This window comes from Pleuronectes platessa, chromosome 13 (assembly GCF_947347685.1).
Source record: "Pleuronectes platessa chromosome 13, fPlePla1.1, whole genome shotgun sequence".
NCBI classification, from domain to species: Eukaryota; Metazoa; Chordata; class Actinopteri; order Pleuronectiformes; family Pleuronectidae; genus Pleuronectes; species Pleuronectes platessa.
The window spans coordinates 1,593,793-1,618,289 of NC_070638.1; the positions used below are offsets into that span (position 1 = coordinate 1,593,793).

General features: G+C 44.1%; 1 protein-coding gene across 1 annotated transcript; it reads left to right on the top strand.

The window, feature by feature from the left end:
- The first annotated feature begins 138 nt into the window (after nucleotides 1-138).
- On the top strand, nucleotides 139-23,768 carry larp4b (La ribonucleoprotein 4B). The gene is made up of 17 exons (XM_053438275.1): nucleotides 139-720; nucleotides 5,384-5,517; nucleotides 11,592-11,745; nucleotides 14,028-14,201; nucleotides 14,559-14,637; nucleotides 15,475-15,611; nucleotides 16,294-16,397; nucleotides 16,723-16,833; nucleotides 17,017-17,070; nucleotides 17,237-17,443; nucleotides 17,578-17,684; nucleotides 17,801-18,064; nucleotides 18,470-18,494; nucleotides 18,740-18,910; nucleotides 19,029-19,219; nucleotides 19,550-19,661; nucleotides 20,111-23,768. The coding sequence occupies exons 2-17, from the start codon at nucleotides 5,437-5,439 to the stop codon at nucleotides 20,441-20,443; spliced, it is 2,304 nt and encodes a 767-aa protein (XP_053294250.1). The 5' UTR covers nucleotides 139-720; nucleotides 5,384-5,436; the 3' UTR covers nucleotides 20,444-23,768.
- Nucleotides 23,769-24,497: the final 729 nt, after the last annotated feature.

Consider the following 24,497-nt stretch of genomic DNA (forward strand, 5'->3'; position numbering starts at 1 on the left):
TTCATTGTTTCTCTTTGTTTCATTTGAATTGTCCCTCTCCCCACTGGGTTGTTATCACCATCGTTGTGAAAGGAGCCACTGCCTCAGAGTGATTCATCCCCACGGCGGTGACGATCTTCGCGCTGCACTCGAAAGGGAAAGGAAACAGCTACTTCTCCATTCCTGGCGTCGTCCGTCGCGCTAACGAGTGTCTGAACCTTCCCGGCGAGCAGCGGCTTCTCTCCGGCTTCACACAGGGATCCTCGCCCGGCTCTTCGGACTCCCTCTCCCGCAGAGCACCGCTGTCCACCGAGACCGCTTCGCTGTGAAAACCTCAGGCGCCAGATTTACCGAGCCCGACTGCACGAAGTTGATAGGCAAGCTAGCTAGCTAGCCACCTAGCTAAGTCTCAGCTAGCTTGCAGTGCTGGTCGGGGGGGAGCAGCTTTTATTATTTTCTTTTGTTTTTTATTTTCTTTGTAAAGTCATTATTTGGGAGGGGGCGTCGCTTTTGCATCGTCCTACGACCCGCTGTGGCTGTTCCACCCGGGATTCTGACGCGTATTTGCGGTGTGGCACAGAGCGGTAAGCCGGTTGGTTGTCGCTAGCGTGCTTGATTTAGCCTGCTAGCTAATACCCTGCGTATTTAGCCTGGAAGCCAGTTCAAGGCCTCAGTCAGGCGCCACCAGCAGCTGCCACCGCCGCCGAAGTGTTAGCGTCGCCCCGCAGTGAGAAGTGACAGGTGAGTCCGCACCAGACACTCGGCTATGCGCCGTCACAACACCGCTCTGTGGAGCTAGCTTCAATTAGCTTCACTTAGCTCGCATGCTAACTTGATATTACTCCGTCTGGAAAGGTTGAGGGGGGGGCGGGGGGTAGTTTGGGGAATCCGCGAAATCACGCCGGAGGTCGCCATCTTTCACTGGATGCTTCTGCACGCAGGCTAATGAGACGCGGCTGCTACTTTCCAGAACCATATCAACTTTATACGATGTCATCGCGGTGTGTTTCGCAGCCTCCATTTTATAGCTCCTTTATTACCGTCCTCCGGGCTGCACTTCGCTCGCAGGAAGCCCGCACGCGGCCCTTGGCATTGGGCATGGCTTGTGTGAGCTGCAGCCTGGCTCGGCGGTGTCAGCTCCTGAAGGCGCCTGCATTGCGTCTTTAGTTGTAGTTGCAGCGTGTGAGTGGTGAAGTGGACCCAAACACGGGGCTGGAGTCGGTCTGGTTGGAGATAAACACTGGTTCACCCTCCCCCCACCCCCACAGGGACATGCAAGATGCCTGGTGACCATCCTCCACCAGCGGAGGCTAGTCACCAGAAATAACCTCGTTGGCCCACTGCTGCATTTGTCACCAGAGGGGTTGAAGCTCGGGGTTGTGTCTGAACCGCAGTTTGGTGTTTGCGTTGTGAATCCCCTCTTGTGATGATGCAGGGTGGAGAGAAGGCGTGTGTCTCGGGCCAGGCCTCGTCTAGATGTTATGATTCAGTGGATCTGTGGCGGAAAGGTGTCCACACTGACCGGGTTCAGCCTTTCTATGGGATGTGCCGGGTCACACCGCAGTGCAAACCCTGTCGGGAGTTGTGTGATGCTGCACAATCTTTACTAAAACGTCACTGTATTCTTTATACACGTACTGTGCTGCAAGGTATATTGTTTTTCCTTACATAAACAGCTTAGTATAGCTGTGTATTTGACCGTGACTAATATCAATAATTTAGATTAAATCCCACCAGTGAGGATTGTAACATACTGGTCACATGTGTTGAAGCTCATGAATATCATCCAGTTCTCTGCATGAACAACGGAGTCACAACTTTCATGTGAGGATTTTCACCTGCTCAGTTTAACAATGGCTCCCAAAGCCTTTTTAATACACCAGAACCACACCACAGTAGAAGGACACACAAACGATTCAGTGAAATGGCGATTGCCAAACCTGTATTCAGATGTGTAACAGCATCACGCACAGTTTGTGTGCGTTGTGTGTATCCCAGCTGCAGTTGTTGACTAGGCCAAAGCTCTGTTAGACAATCATAGCAAACTGTGTCCCTGAGGTATTAGTTGTGTTTACATTAGGTGTGCTTTATTTACACTGACGGCATGTTGATTTGATTCTTAATCTAATTTAGTTTATAATGCACTGAAGATGCTGTTTGTGTACATGTCATATTTTGGATGTGTTCACATTCATGGTTGCTCACTTGACACCGAGCGCATCTTCACTTAATAAAGCAGATGTTGACCATGCACAAGTTTATGAAAGTTACTGTAAACTGTCCAGTTTTAAGCATCACTTTTCAGAGACTCTTGTTTAGATTCAAGCTGGAATTAGTTTCATAAAAAATCCTGAACCGCAAATATTAGAAATCAGCCAGTGGAGATTCCCAGTCTTTTTAGTGGCTTTGTGGGGACTCCCACTGGCCTGGCCTGCACAATTGTTGGGGAAACACTGGACACACAAAGTGTTATGATTTGCTGCACTGGATGTAAACAGACCTTGTTTGTTGACAAGAAAACTCCACCAGGCTCCTTTTCAAGGGATATTACCTCCGCCTGGGAGGTAATGTTTACACCCCTGTCGGTTGGGTTGTTTGTTTATCAGCAGGATTACACAAAAACCAGTGTACAGATTTCCATGAATCTTGTTGGAAGGATTGGACATGTGTGAGTACACAGCCCTTTCTTTAACGCTGTGTGGGGGGGGCTTTTTATTACATTTTCATCTATTTCCGAATAATTCATGGCTCTATAGGGTAAAAACCTGGGATTTATTTCTTATGGGATTAAACGCACACATTAAACATTAATCTTTTTGAAGAAATAATTCACTTTTGAATCTAACCCCCCAACAAAGCACAAGCAACACTGTTTTGTTCTTAAATAAATAGCTGTTGCTCATTGGCACTGACAGTTGTATTTAGGTTCATGTGACACACAAATCAAGTTGTAATGGACTCCATGCCTGTCTGGAATCAGCTGGTACTTTGACCTGTGGTGATGCTGGTTGCAGCTTTCTTACTGAAACTATAAAAGGGACCTGCAGTTAATGAGCTGTGGCAAGTAAAGGTTGCCAGTTCACTCAAAGTTTACACATGAAGAGTGTGAAGCCGAGAAGATGAACAGTTCTCAAGATTTGTGAGTCACAGACAAGACAGATTACAGGAATTATTAGATAAATAGATTTATTGTAAATGGGATATTTGGTTGATTCTGGGCTTTTTGTTAAAAATAAACAACCACCATTGAGGATGTCACATTGACCTTAGCATTCCTTTTTATGTCTTATAGACACCGTTGATAAATTGTTGAACTTAAAATGTAAGAATAACTCATAATGTTATTAACTGTTAGTTGGAGCCATAATGTTGATGCTGCAAAAACCACAGACAACTTTATTAAATACTTCTCTACAGCCTGGTATTTGCATCATTAACAGTGCCATGGGGGATGCACAGTTCTGATGGTGAACAGGTTTTAAGTGAACTGTTCAGAGACGTTTATCACACAACGGCTGTTTTGATGACTGAGTAGAATTAACGGAGAGTTGTGTTTAGCCCCAATAATCACAACTGCATCACACAGACACACACACAAGCTGTGTATGGGAATCAGTATGTGGATCAGAGGTCACCAGCTTTACAGCCATGCCATTCTTTTTCTGCTTTGTATGCAAACACAAGGCCTCTGTCAGAGACAGGCACCCGATTGTTGTGCTTGCATTATCGCTGCTTTACAAACGGCCCCATCGGGACAGGAGAGAAGGTGTTGCCAGTGGTGTTTGGACTCGCTGGAGCTTCCTCCTCCTTTCTGGCCTGCGAACGTGTGACGCTGAGGTCAGCTGTAGTGGAAGTGATTCATCATTAGGACGTCTGGTGCTGAAACTGCAGCCTTAGAGATGAATTAGTGATGCTGAAAACCTGATCCACGCACCAGTGCTGCAACATGTAGTCTCCATAGGTTCATAAACAGTCTAAGGCCACATCCATACTACTACGTTTTCATTTGACAATTCATCAGCCATGCTACAGATCAGCTGGCATCCACACTAGATGTTTTAGAGATAATCAAACAGAGGGTTGGAAGCGCTGCTGGCCACATTTTAGTGAGAAAGCTCTGGGCTGTGTTTAATATTCTGGACAGACAGTTTTTTTTTTGTAAACTATCCATTAACACTCACAATCATTTGCTGATTGGGTCTTTGCAACCGCGACAAAGCCTTCCTTGATTTGTCAGACTCCTATCGGAAGAAAACCACTGTCATTAGCCTCGGCTACCAGTTTAGAACGCAACACGGATAATCAATTACGAGCTTTGCTGACCCTGTTGTCTTTGCTAACAGCTGTTGTGTTTACATGTGGAACACAAAAGCTGCTATTCGGACAATTCCGTGTTCACTGGAACACACATGCTACGTAATATTCATCTTCAGTTGTGTTAGTATGGACAGATTAAAACTGATACAGAGCCAAAACACTCATGTGGACAAAGTAGTATCTGGTCTAAAGTTCAACATTTATTTATATTGATACATGCTGGTCAACATATATAAGCCTTGAGCTCAGCTTTCCTCGTTGGAATTTACATGAATCCTCTATTTTTCATGTCTCATAGATATCAGCTGGATTGTGTAATAGATGTGTAATCATTTATTTTCCTGTTCCGTGTTTTAAACTTGTTTTAAACTCAGTAAAACCTGTCTGTCAAGAGCTCAGTCCCATACACCAATGTCCCTCCTCTCTTTCCGTAGCTCACAGCTTTAGTGAGACCGATGTGTTGGCAGCAGTTGACAGTTAAAAAAAAAAGGTTTTACTTTTAGCCACCAGCTGCTACACTTATTCTGTAAAGGATATTAAACCACGAAAAAAACATCACAAGTAATAAACCCTGTGGTGAGAAACTAAGATTAATACCTGCCCGTGCTGCTAACATTTGTCTTTTGTGATTTTAGAGTAACAAAGCGATAAACACAAAATATTGTTACCTGTGTCAATTTGTTTCATATTTCACGTGTGTTGCAGATTTATACGTAGTTAAATTATATACATAAGAACTTAGGATATAACCAAAATGACACAGGGCAACAGATGGTTAATAAAAACATGTCTGAATGAGACGATGAGCAGCTTTTAATTACACATCTCAAAGATATTCACTACATGGTATTGTGTGTACAAACCAGCAATGAAAACAAGTCCCATTCGTTAGTAAAACAATATTTTGATTGATGGATGTTCTCCAGAGGCGTTTGTGTGCTTTGTTTGAAAGTTCAGCCATCTGTGAGACACTGTTCCCTTTTCCCCGTGCTACAACTGGTATGATGCCACAGTTCTGTGATAAACATGTGCTCTTGAATCTAACTTGTCCGTCCCCTCTGCCCCCCCCCCCCCCCCCCCCCTGTAGCTTACTTGGTGACGCAGAGACTTCTCCCTGAGGAGCCAAGAAGCAGACGGCTCATGACTTCTGACCAGGACACGAAAGTTGTAGCTGAACCACAGGTGCAGCAAGTGCAAGAGGCAAAAGAGAACTCCCATTTGGTGAGTTTTACACAAATCATACACGTTTTGTTTTCATGTCCAATAATCTTGATGTATTGACACGAGGATCCAGTCTCATGCGTATTGAATTTCAGGTGACCTATGGGCCTGGTTGAGGTTGGGGCTGTACTGATTGACATTCTAGTTTTGTCTGTTTTTAAGCTGTCTTGCCAAAGCTCAAGATTTGATCCACTACCCTATCTCCTAGATTACAATTATTAACATTATTATGTTTTAAAGATGATATTATGTCCCGACTGGGTGTTTGCAGTCTCCAAGTCACAGCCTGCCTTTGAATAGAGTCGATTTCCCACACTGATTATGTATACTGGAGAAGTGAAGGAACAGAGAGGCAGCTCTTGTAACTAAATAAGCATGACCTGTTTTTATTTCTCTCTTTTCATGAGCCTGTAGTGGCCCTATTGATCATAGACGTGACATTTTGTTCCTTGTTGGAGCATGAAAGCCAGGACTTTAAAAACAGAGCGGTGCATGGTGGGTGCAGCAGTGCATCAGTTGATGATTGATTCCCATGGATGGGATGTGTCAACACGACATTACGCACTGTCTACCAAACAAGCTGGAGCTTAAACCCGAGGCCTCGTCAAAAAGTGTCCGAAAAATAAGATGTTCGGTTACTATCATCACACTAAGCCAGGGTGTGGGTGTGGCAGCTCTTTCTTCCTGGTGTTCACTTGGCCCTTTGTCTTGTTATGCTTCTATTTGTTGAATGTGTGTGTGATTTTGTCTTAGTTGCTTTTCCTCACACTTGAATTGTCATTTTTAAAAGTGGTTAATTCTGAGGCTGTAACTTATGATTATGATACTGTGAGAGCCCTTGTGTTGATGGGGATGTTTAGACATTTAAATAAGTTATTTGTTGAGTCAATCTGCCTTTATTACAATATGTCTCTTAACTTTAATTAAGTATTATAAGTTTTAAATGATTAAATATATGGTTGCATAGGTGAGAACGGCTTATGATTGTTACAAGGGAGAGTTTGTCTGAAACTGCGAAAGGTCACCGTGAGTGTTAATCAGAGATTTGCCATAACTTAAACCCAAGTCGATAGTTTTCATCAACGCAGAGGAAACATCCAGCAGAGCTGCTGTAACTCATGTTTTGGAAACTATTGTTAGACTGGTTGCATTCAGGAGCCGTGTTCCCTCAAAGCCGATGTTTTACTGCTTTGCTTGCCGTCATCCATCAAGCAGACCAAACAATACCAGTCATCGCCCCACCTTGACCTCAGAGGTGTAAAGTGGTGTAACTGGGTCAACATAAGCAGTTTTAATAGAAAACAAGGTGCAGAGCAAGTGTCTGACGTGTTCTTCCTGAGCAGCTTGACTAAATTAAGCTGTTAATTTTTAACAGGCTAAAATAATTAACTTCAGTGAGACTTTTATTCAGACCGGTTTCGCTGACAGGTCCGTGTTTTACTAAACATGCATGATTGCTGTATGAAGTGATGATTAGTATCTTTGTTGTATGACCTGGCTTCCCCCTATTTTCTAAGTTGGTAGAAGTCCGGGAGAGAAGATGTGTGAACACAGTAGTTTCTTCTTTTTCATTTTTGAAAAAGAAGAAACTAATATACTTAGAAGACGTAGTATTAAGTAAATACAGTAGATTCGTGCTCTTGCCGATGTCCAACCCGGCATTTCGGGCCGTATCTGAGGCATTTCCTAAGCTTGTATAAGTATGTGAACCTCTTTAAGCACAACCTCTGTCATAGACTTGTGTTTTTGTTCCTTTTCCCAGGATGATGTAGCTGCTTTAAAATGATGGTTTTGTCTATAGCACATATTCATTTGCAGGCTGTTTAGCTTCTGGTTCACCCAGGGAGCTCCACAGCTCTGCCGGTTTGATTGACGCTAGCGCATGTGAGTTTAGCAAAGAATGTCAGGGCTAAATGTGGTCACCATGGTGGGTTACCACACCATCTTTCAGCAAGACACTGGTGAATCCTGGTTGTGACCCCCCCCCCCCCCCCTTGGATCTCTGGTGCAAAGAAAACACAATGAAGGTCGGTGGTGAATTATAGGGGCTGTCTGAGCCTCCCCCAGCTGTGTTGTGCTGTCAGAACAGTGGTGGAAACACTGTTCTGCTTGTGTGTCTGGTCGGCAGCTTTTCTTGGCTGGTTGTGCCACAAGGTTCTTGGTTTGGATTAATAATCAGTTTTTCTTAAGCAATGTTTTGCACCAGCACCACAGCTTGTTCAGGTTCCAGATCCCTCCCTGTTTTGCAGGCTCCACTTCCTCGGATCAGAGAGCAAAACACAACTGCTGCTTCAATATAGTGGAAACCCAGGGAAATGAATTGAGGGAGCGAACCAGTATGTGTCACTAAGCAAACTCAGGGAAGTGTCGTCATGTTTCCCTGGTGGGTTTCAATCAACCTCTTTAAATAGGAAAGAATGTGGGACTAAGGAAATGGGTGAGAAGTAAGTGGATGGCCTTCAGGCAAAGAAAAAGTTATTTTTCCTGAGAACTCTAAAATAAGAAATGGAAACAGCCCACTGTCTTTTTCCGCTCTCATTTACGCATGCTCGAGATTGGAAAGAAGATTGGCAGCCAAAAGGGAAGGGGAAATTCTCGTCCTTGTCGAGTCCAGTGGGCTGATGCCCTAGGCTGTAGGTCTCATTACGAGCCGGGATTAGTGGTGTGATAAGCGGCTGAGACCCAAAATGCCGCCTCCGGGGTTGAATATGCACAGTTCAGGATGTGAAGGTTCTTGAGCAAAGTCAGTTTCCGTTATTAAAAAGTCATAAAAGGCACAAGTTCAGTCCAGGTTATCTTTGTAATCGCTCATTTTATGTTTATAGACGATTCACATGCTGCTGCCAGTGGACCTCACAGAGAACAGCAACCAAAACAAGAGGAAATGTATGAAATCTGTAAAATGAACACCGGGAAGTGACTTTGAAGGTTAAGTTATTTCCTCAGACTTTAGATAAAAGAGCCAATTGATAAGGCTCCAAGCTCATTACTGCAGTATTTAACTTAGGGATAATTAATTTAAAATATCACTTCAAAAATAGGACTTGTGAAATAAGAAAATGGAGTTTTTTAAATAATCCGAGTCATGTGTCATAGTAACACAAGTGATGTGGTTCTATCATCAAAACACACACACACCCACACACACACAAACACAATGATGCACCATATGCTTTGCACATACCTGTTCAGTTATGGACTCAGACTTGAAAGAGATAATGACTCAAACTGGGATCAAAGTCTCATCGTAAGCCACGTGCCCCAGCTTTTAATAACATGACATTTGTAAACAAATGTGTCAATGATCAAAACCGCCATAAAAATATCATAGTAATATTATTTTATGTTTTTCCTGTGTTATTTTAACCGCTATCCGCCCTGATCCTAACTAACAAACATACATTCTTTTTCAGTATTTTAACTAAGTGGTGATTAGTCCAGGTCAGGCTCAATCTTTGTGTTTGAATACGTCACAAACATTAAACATTTGTTTAGGAGGAGAATTGCAAACACAACAACAGGAGTGTTCAAAACATTAAGGTGAGGGTTGGCGATTGTGTAGAGCAGCAGGAGGCAAGACATGTTTATGTATAATTTCCACCGTGGAAAGAAAATCCTCCCTGAATCTTGAATATTAGTTTCCTTTAATCACGACAACCTCATCGTCTTTCCAAGTCGACGTCAGCACCCTCTGTGTTTGAAAAATTGAACTGCCTTGAATCTGAAATGCTCATATTATATTTAAACAGCTGCGTAGTAACTTGTGCTCAGGATGAAGCGTGTTACAGCCGTTGAGATGCATTTGACTCCTGAATGCTCAGCGTCATCTAGCCCATTGTCTCCTGCAGCTCTGTAGCTGTGAGAGAGGGATGACGAGCCTCAGGTGTGCAGACAGATGGATAAATCCAAATTCAGCTGTTTTGCTTTCTCCCCTGAAGGCCTCTGCTGTCCCAGACTTTATATCCGCGGCAGCAAGCTCGCCTTCATCCGAGATGCGCAGCAATAAAACCAGTGCTACACCGGCCGCCCTCCGGTGACACTAACAATAACTTGTCTCTGTCCACCGTCCATGATGAATCACATCGTCTGGTCTCCTCCCAAAATACAGCCTCAATCAGGGAGGCAGCTAACCTTTCCCTCCTTTGTGAGGGAAGGGAACATTTTAAAATTGTTGAAAGGTCAAGCGGTGCCCACACGATCACATCCGGTGACGTCAGCAGCAGTTTCTATGGCTGCAGCCAGTGGGGCAGGAGTGGGAGTTTTACTTTAGTGCAGGGCTGGATTATTAGCACAGGTGGGGGGGGGGTGTCTGTCTGTTCCAACGCATCCCAAATTATCTTTTAGCTCAGTGTTTGTGAAATACGACCCAGAAAACCCTGTTTGTTTGTTTATAGCCATCTTTGCACCAAGTCAGGCTAACCTCTCTTTCGTCACTCCTTGAATATCTTTCTTTCTTCTTTAGTTTCTATTACTGATTTGTTTTTGCAGCTTCTTGAATAAGAACCAGGTTTTCAAAGCCTTTCTTCTAGCAGAATAATCTATTAAAACCAAGGCTCGTGAGGGTTGATTTAATTTGAGTGATGCCTCAGGGTTGATTTAGCGCGTGGATCACCGGAGCAGGCTTCGTTTGAGCTCAGGTGTGACAACTCAACACTCCCTCCTCAGCTCCAGTATTTCACTGGAGAGTGACTCACTGCAGCAGCGACAAAGCAAAAGCAGAGAATTATGTTTGACAGCAGCAGGAGAGCCAGTCAGCGTTTGCAACGTCAGCCCAGCCCACCAGGCAACGGAGCCTCAGCAGATATCAGATTTGTTGAATCAACCGAGCCGCTTGGATCTAAGGGGCCAGACAGAGCGTGGCTGTGATATGACCGGGGGGGGGATTTAAAGAGGTGTGCTGGTGGCTGCTTCACTTGAAGAAGCCCGGTTATGGTTTAAGGCATACAATGCTGGTCTGGAGCCTTCCTCCGTCTGCCTGTGAAGATACTTTCACTCAGTTTATGAGTGTGAACCATGGATTGGATGCAGTGGAGTCTTATACCAGCAGCGGCAGGAAGCGCCTGGCCCGGTTTGCCTCAGGACTTAAATGAAACGCTGGCTCTCACCACGGCTCTGGGTTACAGTCTGTTGGCCTGTGAGACATGCGTGCTGAACTGCTGCTTTGATTCTGTGAGTATGCCCAGCAGGTGGCCAGGGTGATGGGCCTGGTCCCTGTCAGATTGTACTGGTATCTTAGTTCCTGTCAGATTTTGTTGGGCTGAGGAAGCAGAAATATAATTGATTGTGTGATTGTCAGTCAAAGGATTTCTCAAGCCAGGGATAAGGTAATGTAAGTCTTCCCAGTCAGTCTGGACACAATGCTGGTTCCTCAGTCACTTGGAACAGTGCTCAGTAGTGTTCAGTAACCTTATGTACTTATACAAACACTGTTCAAGAGAAGGGAAAATATGTTTTGTTTTCCCGGTGATTGACCTGTCACCTGGTCTCCTGCATCATCTGCCCCACATACTCGATGGTTATGTTACATCAGTTCTTATATTGTTGTTTTGTCTTTACTTCAAATGGATTCATATTTTATGCATCTTAATTTTTGTATGAATATGTTGAGTATTTTTGATGTGAGGTAATAATAAACAGTCTTTATTGCAGGGACACTACATCTGTATTAAACGACTCCATTCAAATTAGCAGTTCACATCCCTCTGAATTCATTTAATCCTAATACATCTGTATTTATATTGAATGGAGACAGTGTGTAAATCATTAATAAGGGAACCAAAAGCAAACAAGGGAGGGTGTGTTTGATTCACGACGTGCAAATACTGCTTCTGACTCTGGACGGTAAAAACAAGCAGCAAGTAGCACTGGACACGGCTGTAGAATGCAGGATTAAAGCAAAACACAATGTTTTATATGCAAAACAAAATTATGACGAGTGTACAAAGGTTTAGTCCAATGAGTTGATGAGTATTTATCTTCTTTTTCACTGTAACCTCCTTTTTGAAGAACAGGTACACATTGGCTTGAATTGACATCTGACTAACAACTGACCTACGTCTGTGGTCTCTTCACAGGAATCCGCCAAGGTTTCAGACCTCAACCCCAATGCGAAAGCATGGGCCAACCACATGTTTAGCCTGGACCCAAGCGGAAGTGCTGACACCACAACTGCTGCCCTGCAGCCATGGAAGGAAGGCTGCGATAGTTTGGCTGACCCCGGCCCAGAAGGTCAGCCAATAATTCGGGAAACAAAATGTAATGACCTCATCTATAACAATAGTAAATGCAATGAAATGATTATCAGTCAAACATATTAAATTCTATTAAATTTCAATTTTATTTATATAGTACCAGCAACGTATATTATGTCAAGGCACTTTATATAGTAAGTTCGAGACCTTACAATATTATAGAGAACCCCAGCAGTGTGTTGTTAACACAGAGTATTAAGCTGGGAGCACACACACTGACAACATGTCACACGGGATAGTCTCCATCTTGTCCTATGTTCTAAGAACAATTTACAATGCTCACACGTCTATTTGCAATCGCAAATGTGAGTAAAGCAGGTTCTTTGGAGTCGTATTGGTTAGAGAGGAAAAGGCGAGGTGGAAGTCTGTTAGTTTAAAAACACTGAGGGAATCAAAGTGGAAGTTAGAAGTGAACAGTGAAGATAATTAATTTGTCCTTTTGACTCCAACAATGAACAGAATACATGAGTCATTGGAAGTTGTGGGGTCAGATGGAGTTCAACTAATGATGGGAGTAAAGTTAAAGCAGCCAATCTTCTGCTCATCTGTCAACCTACACCCCAAATTATATATATATGTGATACTCTATGGGCAAAAATAACAGCTACGCCCAAACCCTTATTTTAGTTTGCCTTTGTCTATTCTTGTCACTTTCTCGTCATGCCAAGACACCTCTTTAATCATTCATGCTCAATTTAGTATGAGCTATGAATATTCCCACTGCAGTCGCTGTTCCCTCGGCACAAATGACCATAATCACTCACTCTAATGTGCCCAGCCAAGTATAGCCAGTGCAGAGGCAACCAGGATGTGGTGGAGAAACAGAAATTATTGATTAGTCTGCATTTGAGTCTGATTGACGTTCTGGCCTGTTTCGTCTTCTCTGTCTCTGAAGACATTTGTGGAACATTTATTGCAGAAGTTGGGTGACGCAGCAGAGTCAGGCCATTCATGCAGACGCCTGTTTCCACAGACTCACTGTGACTTTGTGTCATCAGGGAACGAAACTCCTGTTGATAGAGTAATATTTGTTCCTTTGAGTAAATAAAGATCTATCGGTGATGAAGGTGTTTACAGCTCAGCACCAGGACTCATGGATTTAATTCAGGACATTCACTCTAAGTTTTAGCCATTGAATTTCTTTTAACATGTTTTGCTGTAAGGAGAATTTGTTTTGGGCCGTCTCACCTTAATCGTCACTAAGAGAGGAGTAGGCGATCTGCTCATGTACTTTAACTTAAAGAGCAACCAGACCTTTATTTGAAACTGCCTTATTTCACAAACACTCTGCAACCAACGTTTATCATTTGTCATTTAGACATCTCCCTTTTTTAATCTAGTGTTGGGATTGTTGCCTGCGTCACCTCCTTCATTTCCTCTTTTCTTTAATTCAACGTATTGTGTTGTGCTGCACTCATTCTGTCAACTCAACAAACTTGGTCCTGTCGTACTATGTCACCACTTACAGATGTTTCACATTAAAAGCCCTCAAGTGACTTACAAATTGTTATTCTCAACTTTTGCAGTAGACTTTAATTGTGAAACATTTGCAAGAATTATTTAAATTTCAGGAATGAAGGCTTAATCTCCCAAAAACATTCATTTTATGGCAAATATATTTTTCGTATAACATATTTATAATTATAACACTACTTGGATTTTGTTGTTATAGAGTTAATACTGCGGAGGTGTTCTCAATTTATCAGTGCAGATTTTTACATTACTCTATTAAAAGGTATTTTTTATTTGTATGTGTCGTAGACTAGAAAAGATGTCGTCTTTGTAGACACAGTAGAAAAAGGGGCTGAGCTTGTGATGTCAGTTGCTGGAGATAAGCATCAGGCATTAATTATCTAATGTACAGTTTTATCTTTCATCTTTAAGCTGCTTTCAGACGTGCACTGGATTCCGTACAATCTCTTCTGGCTTTGCTGCACGTGGAAACGGATGTGTCAGTCAGTTGTTGCACACTTTCTCTGGAGTTTTCCTGATCCCAAGTAGAAACTGCAGATAATGTCCCAGTGAGGCCATGTGAGAGAATAGAGCAGTGGTCGTGTTGATGACGTTTCTAACACGGGACAGACCGGAAACTGAGTTATAACCTGAATGTTCTGTTTCCTGCTGTGTTCTTCATATCTGAAAAGAAAATGGAAAATGTTCTCTGGAGCCCATGTCTGATAACGGCTTTAGAGACGGATCTCAAACACGAGGCACTTCATTAATTCTTCTTCTTCTTCTTCTTCTTGTTGATTGTCACAGGCTATGAGGGCAGTGAAGACAAGGCTTACAAGGAGCCACTACTAACCGGCCCCGATGAGCCTCCACCGGTTCCAGTGATGCTGGCTGAGCCGGCCCCCACGGCCCCCGTCACCCTGGAGTGCGCCGAGCCGGCCTATACGGAATACCCGGAGCCCGGACAGCCTGGGCACACAGGTGGGCTGGTTAGTGACTGGTTGCTTGTAGGAGCAGGCTGTGGGCGGGTCACAGATCGGTATGGGGGGGTGGGGGGGGTTGTACAATGTGTTTATTAAAATATCTGTTACAGTTTAGTCTCTGCAGCGACCAGTAGATAAAGTGTTTGGGCTCTAAAGATGTAACATAAACCTTTTTTCTCTTGTTCTACTTCTTCACGTCAGTAGATGTTTCGTTTCTCACCACCTCTGCTCCTCTCTCTTCTGTTTTACTCAACCTTACATCTCATTGGTCTTGAACATGTTCTGCTCCCAGGCTCAGAGGTTTCCCGTACTGCTCTTTATTTTACGAAGATATTTCCTGTATGTGTGTCAGCAGGCAGTGATCCCCAGCCTGAGAATCCCCAGGAGGGCTTGAGGGAGCACCTGAAGAAGACCCTGGAGTTCTGTCTTTCCCGGTGAGCTTACCGTAGTAATTTAAAATGTATACATTTACAGAGAGCTTTGAGACGACCAGAACTCAAGTCATGTTGTCATCTGGCATCGTTAGTGGTGCTGTGCTTTGGATAGTATCATATTTTTTATTTTTAAAAGAGAGACACGAGCTATAAGGACAAATATTCGACTGAACCTCTCATTGGCCAACCTGGTTCAGCCTCATATTTCTGTGGTGTCTCGGCAGCTGTTTCACACTTGTTAATGGAGGAAAGCACTTAAATTGAGACACAGCAAGAAAAATGTCTGCTCCTTAGTGATCACTAAAGGAAGACCAGAAAAGAAAGGCCCCCGAGGATGGCTTTTTCCTTCCTCCTGTTAATCAACTTAGAAAAGTCACAGAGTAAACTTTACAGACTGGTTTAAGACAAGTAGCTTCACCAAACCTACATTTGGGGCATCAAAAGAGATGAGAGAACATCTGGAGACGGTGAAATGAGCTCTGTGGCTCTTTAGAAAACCACTCTGCAGTTGAATAAGTAAAGCAGCCGATTGGGCAACAGCTGTGAACAAGAGATGGTTCAAGAGTTGCACTTGTGTCCAGAAGGGCACCGCTTCACATTCTCAAATCTGTCCTCGTCACGTATCGTAAAGAAAAGCCGCTCGATGTTTATTTTTATTTATTAAGTGAGGTTTGATGTGACGTCTCTCAGGTGAGGAAAGGTGTGACTCAAACACACTCAACCGTTTAAATACAAGTCAAATGTCCACACCACATGTTAACAACGGGACATTTCACTGTGTGAGCCGCGCCCTGAAAGTGTCACTAACCTTTGCTGCTGCTCTCCTTTGTCTCCCAGGGAGAATCTGGCCAGTGACATGTACCTCATCTCCCAGATGGACAGCGACCAGTACGTGCCAATCGTGACGGTGGCCAACCTGGACCACGTCAAGAAGCTCAGCACGGATGTCGAGCTGATCGTCGACATTTTACGATGTGAGTTAAACGTCGATTAGGAGCCGATACAAAACGGACTCTGTGATGTTGTGTGTTTGCTGCCAACGTTCATTAGGTGTGTGTGTGATTTCATTAGTGCAGCAGGACTTTGAAGGTGGCTGCTTTATCTGCTGAAGAGACAAACTGGCCGGAATTTTTTTCAGCATTGTGTTTGAGGTTGATTTCCCAGGAGAGGTTGTTGAAGTGCATCCAGCAGAGCCTCGACTGCTCTTCGATAATCTATATACACACCTAATTTACCACCTAAAGGAATCCTCTCTGTCTGAAAGCTACACTTTTAGTTCATCGATCTTTGCTCTAAAGATTTAGTAAATTAATTTTAAGGGGGGGTTTCACTCCTTCCTGGTTTGTTTTGGACTGTGACTTCTCAGTTTAGTCTGGACCAGTATCAGGTGTGAAAGGTTCCTTAGACAAAGAGTCGGTCTTTGTTCAGTTCGTTTGCAGGGTGAAAACATCCTTTGATGAAATGCTGCAAACAAATTCATTGGCGCAGGTGTTTGGCCTCATGTGGTCATAATTCATGTTTACACTCAACAGTTTTCCAGTGTGATAGACGGCATAATGTGAAGCATCCAGTAAATTTGATTATTCTAAATCACAATCTGCGAAATGCGTCTCTCAGTTTTTACCATCTAAAACTCATTCATCTGTTTTCCTCCAGCTCTGCCATTGGTCCAGGTGGATGAGAAGGGGGAGAAGGTGCGGCCCAATCAGAACCGCTGCATCGTGATCCTCAGGGAGGTTCCAGAGACCACGCCCATCGAGGTCAGTGAACGTGCTTTATTCTAACAAGCTAATCATTGACCCCTTGTTGTTCTCCAGGCAGCATGAGTCAGCAAAGACCTGAAGTGTGATCATTGTCGGGTTTGCCTCTGAATACAGGCAAAGCTCTCGTGCATTGAAGTGACAAACATATCTAATATAAACATCTAATATGTGTGATTAATAGTTTCACGTCATGGTCACACTCACATTTCTTTGTTGGCTGTCTATTCACAGTCTTGTTAGTTCTGTGCTTTAAAGACAAATACTAAATCTGAAGGTGTAGTTGATTCTGTGACCTCCTTTGACCTTCTGTCTTGTGCTGCAGGAGGTCGAGGCTCTTTTTAAAGGGGACAACTTACCCAAGTTCATCAACTGTGAATTTGCCTACAACGACAACTGGTTCATCACCTTTGAATCAGAAGCAGACGCACAACAGGTAACAAGTGAAACGTGTACATTTAATGTTATCACTCTGAGCCCCACCCTTGATTTAAAATGTTTTGTTGTGCATTATTATTTGGGTTCTTACAAAAGAGTCATCTCGTACTCTGATGGTCCTGATTCCCTAAAAACTAATTGTTACCTGATGTTGTGTCGTCCACTTTACTTTTGGATAAAGGCATATCAGTATCTGCGGGAGGAGGTGAAGACCTTCCAAGGGAAGCCGATTAAGGTAGGCCGCCTGGTCAAACACACACAGACTGAGTGCCACCTGACACGTATACAAATTAAGCCTTACACCAAGACCAGCAACACAACAACAGCTGCCTTCAGACATGCACTGAACTCTGGGCCTCAGTATGTGATGGCAGGCATTCATTTCATGCCCTGTTGCGCAGGCGAGGATCAAGGCGAAGGCAATCGCTATCAACACTTTCATGCCAAAGAACGGTTACCGGCCGGTGGAGGTGAACCCGTACGCCCAGCAGCGCTACACGTCCTACTACATCCCGCCGGTGTACAGCCCCCAGCAGCAGTTCCCTTTATACAGCCTCATCACGCCACAGGCCTGGTCGGCCACACACAGCTTCATCGACCCCACGCTGGTGAGTTCCAAACATGTCATCGTCTGCTGTCGACTGGCACATTAAAAACAGTTTGTTAAAATAACACGCATATAAAGCATTAGGTGTTAGGATTCCTAATAATTCTGCTAATTAATCTGTGTTCTCTTTACCAGGTCGCCCCATTTCACAACAACCAGTTCCTCAACGGATTTACAACATCACACAGTTTCAAACCAGCGACGTCCCCCCTCACTGTCAGACACTACTCGCTCAGGAACAGGTTTGTGTCTCTGTCTTCTCGGATAAAGATTCAGAAGAAACATTGTCCAGAGTTCATGTTGTTTCCTAACAGCAGCTTCTTGCTGGTTTATGCTGCGTCGTGTTTCCTTCCTGCAGGAATCACAGTAAACCTCACTTGAGGCCGACCCTCCCGACAGCGGACCGCAGCACAGGGCTTCTGGACAGCCCCGCCCTCTTTCCCAGCTTCCCCAGCGAGAGGCTCAACGGTGTGCGCAGCAGCCCGCCGACACGACTCCCCGCCAGCCAGCCCAGAACGAGGTTACCCTCCACCGCGGCCTTCCCCCGTAGGGACACCGTCGGCACAGGGCGAGTTACTGAGCCCTCATCCACAGACTACTCCCTGGGCATCGGTCGAGGAAGGTACGTCATGTTTTTCAATGGATAACAACCACGAGAAGTTTTTATAATGTTCCTTTAATGATCCTTCAGAGATCTTTCTATAGTAAAAACCACAAAAGTTAGAACATTTAATCCTTTTGCATCAGAAAGCAAAGGTCTCATCACGTTGTACATGTTTCTTTACGTGAGATGTAAATGTTCTGGTAATGTGTGAGAGTGGTGAGGAGAGAAATGTTTATATCAATTATGTTCATGGTTCATATGCTTAAGCTCTCATAAACTCCAGAGTAGTGTGGACAGCGGTGAGACAAGTGGTGAATGTGAATCAGTATTTACTTTGAGCAAAGTAAATTCATTGATTCACTGAGTGGATGTCTGTAAATGGAGATATTCTCTTTCTTAAAGGAAAAATGTTTCTGCTTCTAGGAAAAAGAGGGATGAAAAGTTTACAGTAAGTATTATTTTTTTCTGTCTTTGTCTTTATATTGAAGCTGATTATTATTTATTCTCTTAAATCTATTTGTCCTTGGATGTGACAATGACAGCAGGATGGAAGTTATCCTGTATTGTCATTATTCGCAGTATTTTATGAGTTCAAAGCTGTTCACACTCATCACTGCTGATGGTAGTTTGGTTTTGTTTGTGTCGCAAAGTTGTTTGTGTCTTTTTGACTCCGTGTTTGCTGCCGTCATGCAGAGAGTGACGCCCCAGTCGCCACCGCCTCCTCCCAAGCCCCCGTCCCCGAGCTTCGAGCTGGGCCTCTCCAGCTTCCCCCCCCTGCCCGGAGCAGCCGGCCAGCTCAAGACCGACGACGTGTTCGACAACCGACTGGCCAGCAGCGTGGTCGTCGGAACAGCCAAGGAACGGGTACGGACCGGTTTTAACCTCGAGCTCTGCCCGATGGGTCTGGTGTTTACATGGACACCACAACTTGCTTTGTAATCACTTTTTAATCTCCATTGTGTGTCTGTGCGTGTCTTTGCAGAATGTAAGTGCGGAGTCCGCTCCTGGAGCAGCTCTCTCCCCGGCCGGCAACAAAGAGCCACTTCGGTCCCCCACCTCCCCGATGCCTACAAACTTCCAGCCCTCGCCGACCCCCCCGACCCCGGCCTCGGCCCCGGCACTGACCCCCGCTGCTGCCCCCCCGCACAGTCCTGCTCCCTCCCTCCCAGCAGCGTGAGTGTCCAAGAATCTCGTTAGGTGGCACCGGCGTCTTTAAGAAGCCATTTTTTGAAAAGTGTGTTTGTGCCTCTGCTGAAGTCATCGGTCAGTTAGACAACCCAGATCACTAAGTTTAAGCAAGTTAATTGTAAGTTTTGTGTGTGCCATATATTTTCCAGCTTTAGCTAAAAGGTGAGGTTACACTTTGTCAATAGTCATGTCTGTTGAACAACCTGACTACTGCTGGGATAGCCTAGCTCGTCTGTGGCTTGTGTTGTCTCACATCTCTATTGTCTAGATTGTTGGTGCGACTTCAATGACCATGCTTCCTGTTTGTCGTTTTAGGGAGGTGAAGGTGATGGAGGTGAAGCCAAAGGAGGTGCAGTCGTCCGTGGAGCGAGTTCCTGGCACTCCTTCCACTGCAAGCAAATCAGTGCAAGTCAACGGCGCTGCCACAGTCAGTATTGATTTCTCCTTTTCTCCTTTTCACCTCAGTCTCCTCTCCAGACCCTGTTTTTAATGCTTATCCCTCCTCAGACGTCTCAATCACAGACAAATCGATCCTAGTGTGAATAAAAGTGTGTAAATTAATCGTTCCTTAATTCTGCACCATCTCGTATTGACTTTGATTTCAGACGATTCAATTTCTCACACTTCCTTGGTGGAAAAAAACGTTTGCTTCTTAAAACGCACGCAGGTATCAGTCTGAAACCAAAACACGGTAAAGACAGAGTCTGTGATGGTAGAAAAGATGCCTGTTGTTTTTCTGCATCACGGTGGAAATGTAAATAACAACACAAACTCACATGACCAGGTCTGAAGAAGGAGATTGATGATTTATAAAAGTGATGAAGTCAGTGGACGAGCAGAATGTTTAAAGACTGTGTGGTGGTTGTTCCCTGCCAGGAGCTGAGGAAACCCTCCTACGCCGAGATCTGCCAGCGGGTGAAGGACGCCCCGACATTACAGCAGCCACCGACCCCCAAGGAAGCCAAGCCACCCTGCGCTGTCCCTGCAGGCGAGGAGAGGAAGTGCCCGGACGCCTCGGCCAATGCAGGCGACACCAAGTTCAGAGAGACACACCCTCCCTCCTCCAAAACCGGCTCTGCGGCCATCACCCCGGGCAGACCCCCGAGGGAGGGCAGAAGGCCGGCCGGGCGGTGGGCCTCCCCGCCCCCCCACCCAGGGAAAACCCCGAGCAAAGATTCCCACCACACGCCGCCCAAGTCTCCGCAGTAGGAAGACTCCCTGCCCCTCCCAAGTCCGCCGACCCCCTCCCCACTATGCTCCACTGATGCGTTTAAAAAAAAAAAAAGAGGAAATATAAGTCAGGGCTACTCAATACTTATATCCCAGAATCACCAGTCACAAACAAGCGTAGAGGACGCCTTCTTTTCTTGATCAGGGCTTGCAGACAAAAAGCACTTTACTGTGCATGTAGAGCACCGTTTCATCCTTTTTATTCTATTTATTTGCTTCTTTTATTTCACTTTTATTTCTCCTTCTCTCTGTTTGCATTGCGTAGTTGTGTCAGTCTGCAAGTTGGCACAGACGACACTGAAGCGTATTCATTCTGTCCAGACGGCCTTGTGGAATTAAAGTGGTCTCGTGTGTGAAGCAGCAGGGCATTGTGGGAAGCCGCCCTGGTGGATGATGGGAAAAAAGTGCGCACAACAGACTCCACCTTGTTTGGCTCTCAAAGCGACGGGCCTGTTTGCATTTTTGAGTGGCACTGTTGTGCAACGTGATGTAGTTTAATTATGGGTCATTATTAGCAGACGTGTTTTTTTTTAATACATAATCACATTCGTATGCAACTTAACATCTAATTCTCATCACAACAAGACTCTGGATTCCTCGGTTTACATCACCTCTGGGTTGTTTGTTCCAGATTCATTTACAGCCGATGACTTTTCTTTTTCACACGTGGAGTTGTGTTTGCAGACTGTCGGTACAGTTGCTGCTGTAAACCGACTTCTCAGCGGTTTCTTCCACTGATTGTTGTGTCTGTACAGAATCGCCTCCCTCTGCTTGTCTTTGCTCTTTGCTCTTTGCTCACTCTGCTGACCGGCTCATCACGTCACAGATCTTGTTGATGCGTTACCAGTGTCGGTTTTAGCGTCAGGCAGGAAGAGCGGTTTGAAGTTTGAAGAAACTTAACAAGTCAGGGGAAGCTCGGTGTTCTTGGCATTGCCCTTTTTTGAGAAAAGGACATCCTATCGAAACCTGTGGAATGTGACTCTCAGCAGGCACATGTGAAAGACGCAGGTTGAGGGTCAAACCTTGGTTTCAGTTCTCGTCTGAAGCAGTTTGGAAATTACCACTCGCTCTCATCCGGTGACTTGTCGGTCAGGAGCGTAGGGTTGAGTGTTTGGTACAGACTGGTGACAGTGGCATGTTTCTACTGGTTTCTCCGACTAATGGTGCTAGATGTCGACTCCTGGAATCTGCTAGTACAACTCATCTCATACTATATATAGAAATACTTGATTTGCATCTGCAGAAGTTAATTTGCACTGTTTTGTGTTTTCTCAAGGAAAATGTATTAGATTTTCCTACCTGAGGCAAAAGAAAAAGAAGAAAAGGGAATTGATCCTGAACGCTGAGGAATACAACGAGATGCAAATCCAGTTTTCCAGGAGCAAATTATTCTGAAGGACCCGGTAACACGATCTCTGAAGATACAGCGGCTGAAGCCTTCTGGTGTTCCTCACTCTGCCTTGTGGATTCCTGAACACACTGTGGTGCAGGATGGGTTTTGTCCAGCTGGTTTTATTCCCGACGGCTCGTCACTGAAGTTATTAGTTTTTTTTTTGTTTTTTTTTATGATTCCCTGAAGGATGCGTTGCTAGTGGGGGCACGAGTTGGTTTGGCTTTTCTGCCTCTGGTTTTATGTCAGTGAGGATTTTCATTACAAGGCTGCTTTGGTGAAAACTGAAAGTGAGACGAGAGGATTTTTAGGAAGAAGTTAAATGAAGAGTGGGGTCTTCTTTGGGGGGGGGAGAGGGGGCTTAGTTTGACATGTTGGAGTGTGAATTATTTGATCGTGGCTCGTGTTTAACAATGTTATGATTTTGGCCGACAGGAGTCAGGCGGGTTTACAGCAGGAGTGTGATGAGGGACATCTGACCGTGTCCTGTCGGGTCCGTCTCTGGAGCGATGATGTGCAGCTTCTCCTTCCTCCTCAGTGTCGAGTCTTAACCACTCGGCTTGTTTTTCTTTTTGTTCCCGTTTGTCTCAACACACGTTCTCCTCAGTTTCTTCTCATTTGAGTTTTTCACACGTTGATTTGTCCCGAGTTTATAACGGTTTCTTGTAAACTAAAAAGAAAAAAAGCCACATTGGGAAAGTTTAACCGAAGCACACAGTCTCTTCTCGCTCCTTGAATCCTGTCCTCTCGAATAAATTGCAGCCGACAGGAGTAAAACTTAAAGCACAGAGTGAAGGAAAACAACCTTTGACATCCTCTTACTCACCAGGAGCCCGAGGTTCAGGATGGAGACGTGATGGAGGATGGAGACATCAACCAGGGGCGGGATTGTGAGACATGTTTTGGAGAAGTGGAAATGTTTGATTCCGAGTAAAGTAGCAAGAGCACAGATTCAGGCAGGGAAGTGGTTGATTGGGTCGAATTTGGTGACGTCCGTTTTCTGTAGCAGCCACTTCGGCAAATCCCGGATGTTTTACTGTCGTCTAATAATGTGATCAGTGGGTAAAATGAAATTTAAAAAATTAAAAAACACATAAAACAAATTAAAAACATTTGCTTTCTAGGACGTATCAAGCTCGAAGAGAGAATCACTCCCTGCTCCTCAGTCGTGTGCTCGGGTTCATCTTTCAAAGTTCTCACTTCAGATGCAGAATCCTTAAAAAACTAGAAAGGAAATAATAAAAAAACTAAAATAATAATAACCACTGTACTTTAAACGGTATCTTTATCGGCGGAAACGCAAACCTACGCGACGTGGGACCTCGCCTGTCTCGCCAAAGTCTTCCTGCAACAATAATCATTCTGGGAAATCCCACTAAGAAAAGCCGTGTGTAGAAGGGAAGCTTCATGAAAGAGCCGGTCTCCCGCTCATAGCTGCTTCTGATTTGGACGCTAAATCTTGAGTTTGCTATAATGATTTTTGTTTGTCTGTTTTTGAAGGACTGAGATGCACTTGGATGGGTCAATTATTATTTTTCCCTTTTCTTTTTCTCATTGGTGGAAATGGTAAAAGACATGAACATTCACCATATCCACTTATTTGTAAACCAGTGCTGTTTATTCCATGAGAAATATCATTAAGTTTTTTTCTTTCTCATTTCGTTTTTTTTTTTTTGTAGGGAGATGAAAAAAAAATAGAGATGTGTCGAGGTCTCTATCTTTACACAAAATGTAAAAAAAAAAAATCCATCCAGTGTTTGAGAAACTTGAATTTTATTTAAACTTGAAAAATGACTTTGCCTTAACTTTTATACAAGAAAAGCATAGAGTTTATTTCTTTTCACAAAAAAAAAATCCCCAAATGTTAAAGTGTGACACGTGGAAAATATTTAGTCGTCACAAGTCTTACACAAAGAGAGAGAGGGAGAGAGAGAGGGGGAGGGAGGGAGAGAGAGAGAGAGGACAAATCTAACAGCAGTTTCTCTCCACTTTGCTTTTTTTGTTTGTTTTTGTAAAATGTACGAATAAGAATCGTTTTGATTTTCCTTCTTGTTTAATCGTTTCAGGTTGTTTTCTTTTTTTGGGGGGAAAAATATAAAACCTTGTAAATGCAAAACTAGTCAATACTGTATTAAATATGTGCACTTTGAAGTGTGTGCTTTGCTTGTACAGTTGTAAATACTCAGAAAAATATAAGAGGTACCTTAAAAATGATTATAAAAATATATTGATCCTGTTGAACTATTAATGTCGCTATCGAGCTGGATGTAGGATATACAAAAAAAAAACCTTAATGTTGTGCTTTTGAAAATATTTTTCTTTAACTTTTTTTTAATTTTGATTTGGGTGTGCTCTGCAGCGTGGGCAGGTTGTCTGATTGTAAAAATGTTTTTTTCTTGTCAGTTGTCTCATTCCATATTTTCCCACCTGTGGTCGATCACACCTGGGATGTACAGGTGTGACTCCGCCCCCTTCCTCTGCTGTGCACCATAAACTTTATATGAAGATGGACGACGCGGCTCCACTTCCTCCTTCCACCCAGAAACGAAGCCAAAATATCTTGAACTCGAACGCCACCATCTTGTCACTGTGGGTCAGTCTGTGCAGCAGCGAACTCTGGGCGGAGCTTCGGTGTCGAGGGCT

Bases quoted from the DNA above. Each gene is read 5' to 3' on its own strand.
- larp4b (XM_053438275.1), top strand. From the start codon at position 5,437: ATGACTTCTGACCAGGACACGAAAGTTGTAGCTGAACCACAGGTGCAG. The intron at 17,444-17,577 runs GTGAGTTCCAAA...TCTCTTTACCAG, and splicing joins GCTTCATCGACCCCACGCTG to GTCGCCCCATTTCACAACAA. The intron at 18,495-18,739 runs GTAAGTATTATT...GCCGTCATGCAG, and splicing joins AGAGGGATGAAAAGTTTACA to AGAGTGACGCCCCAGTCGCC.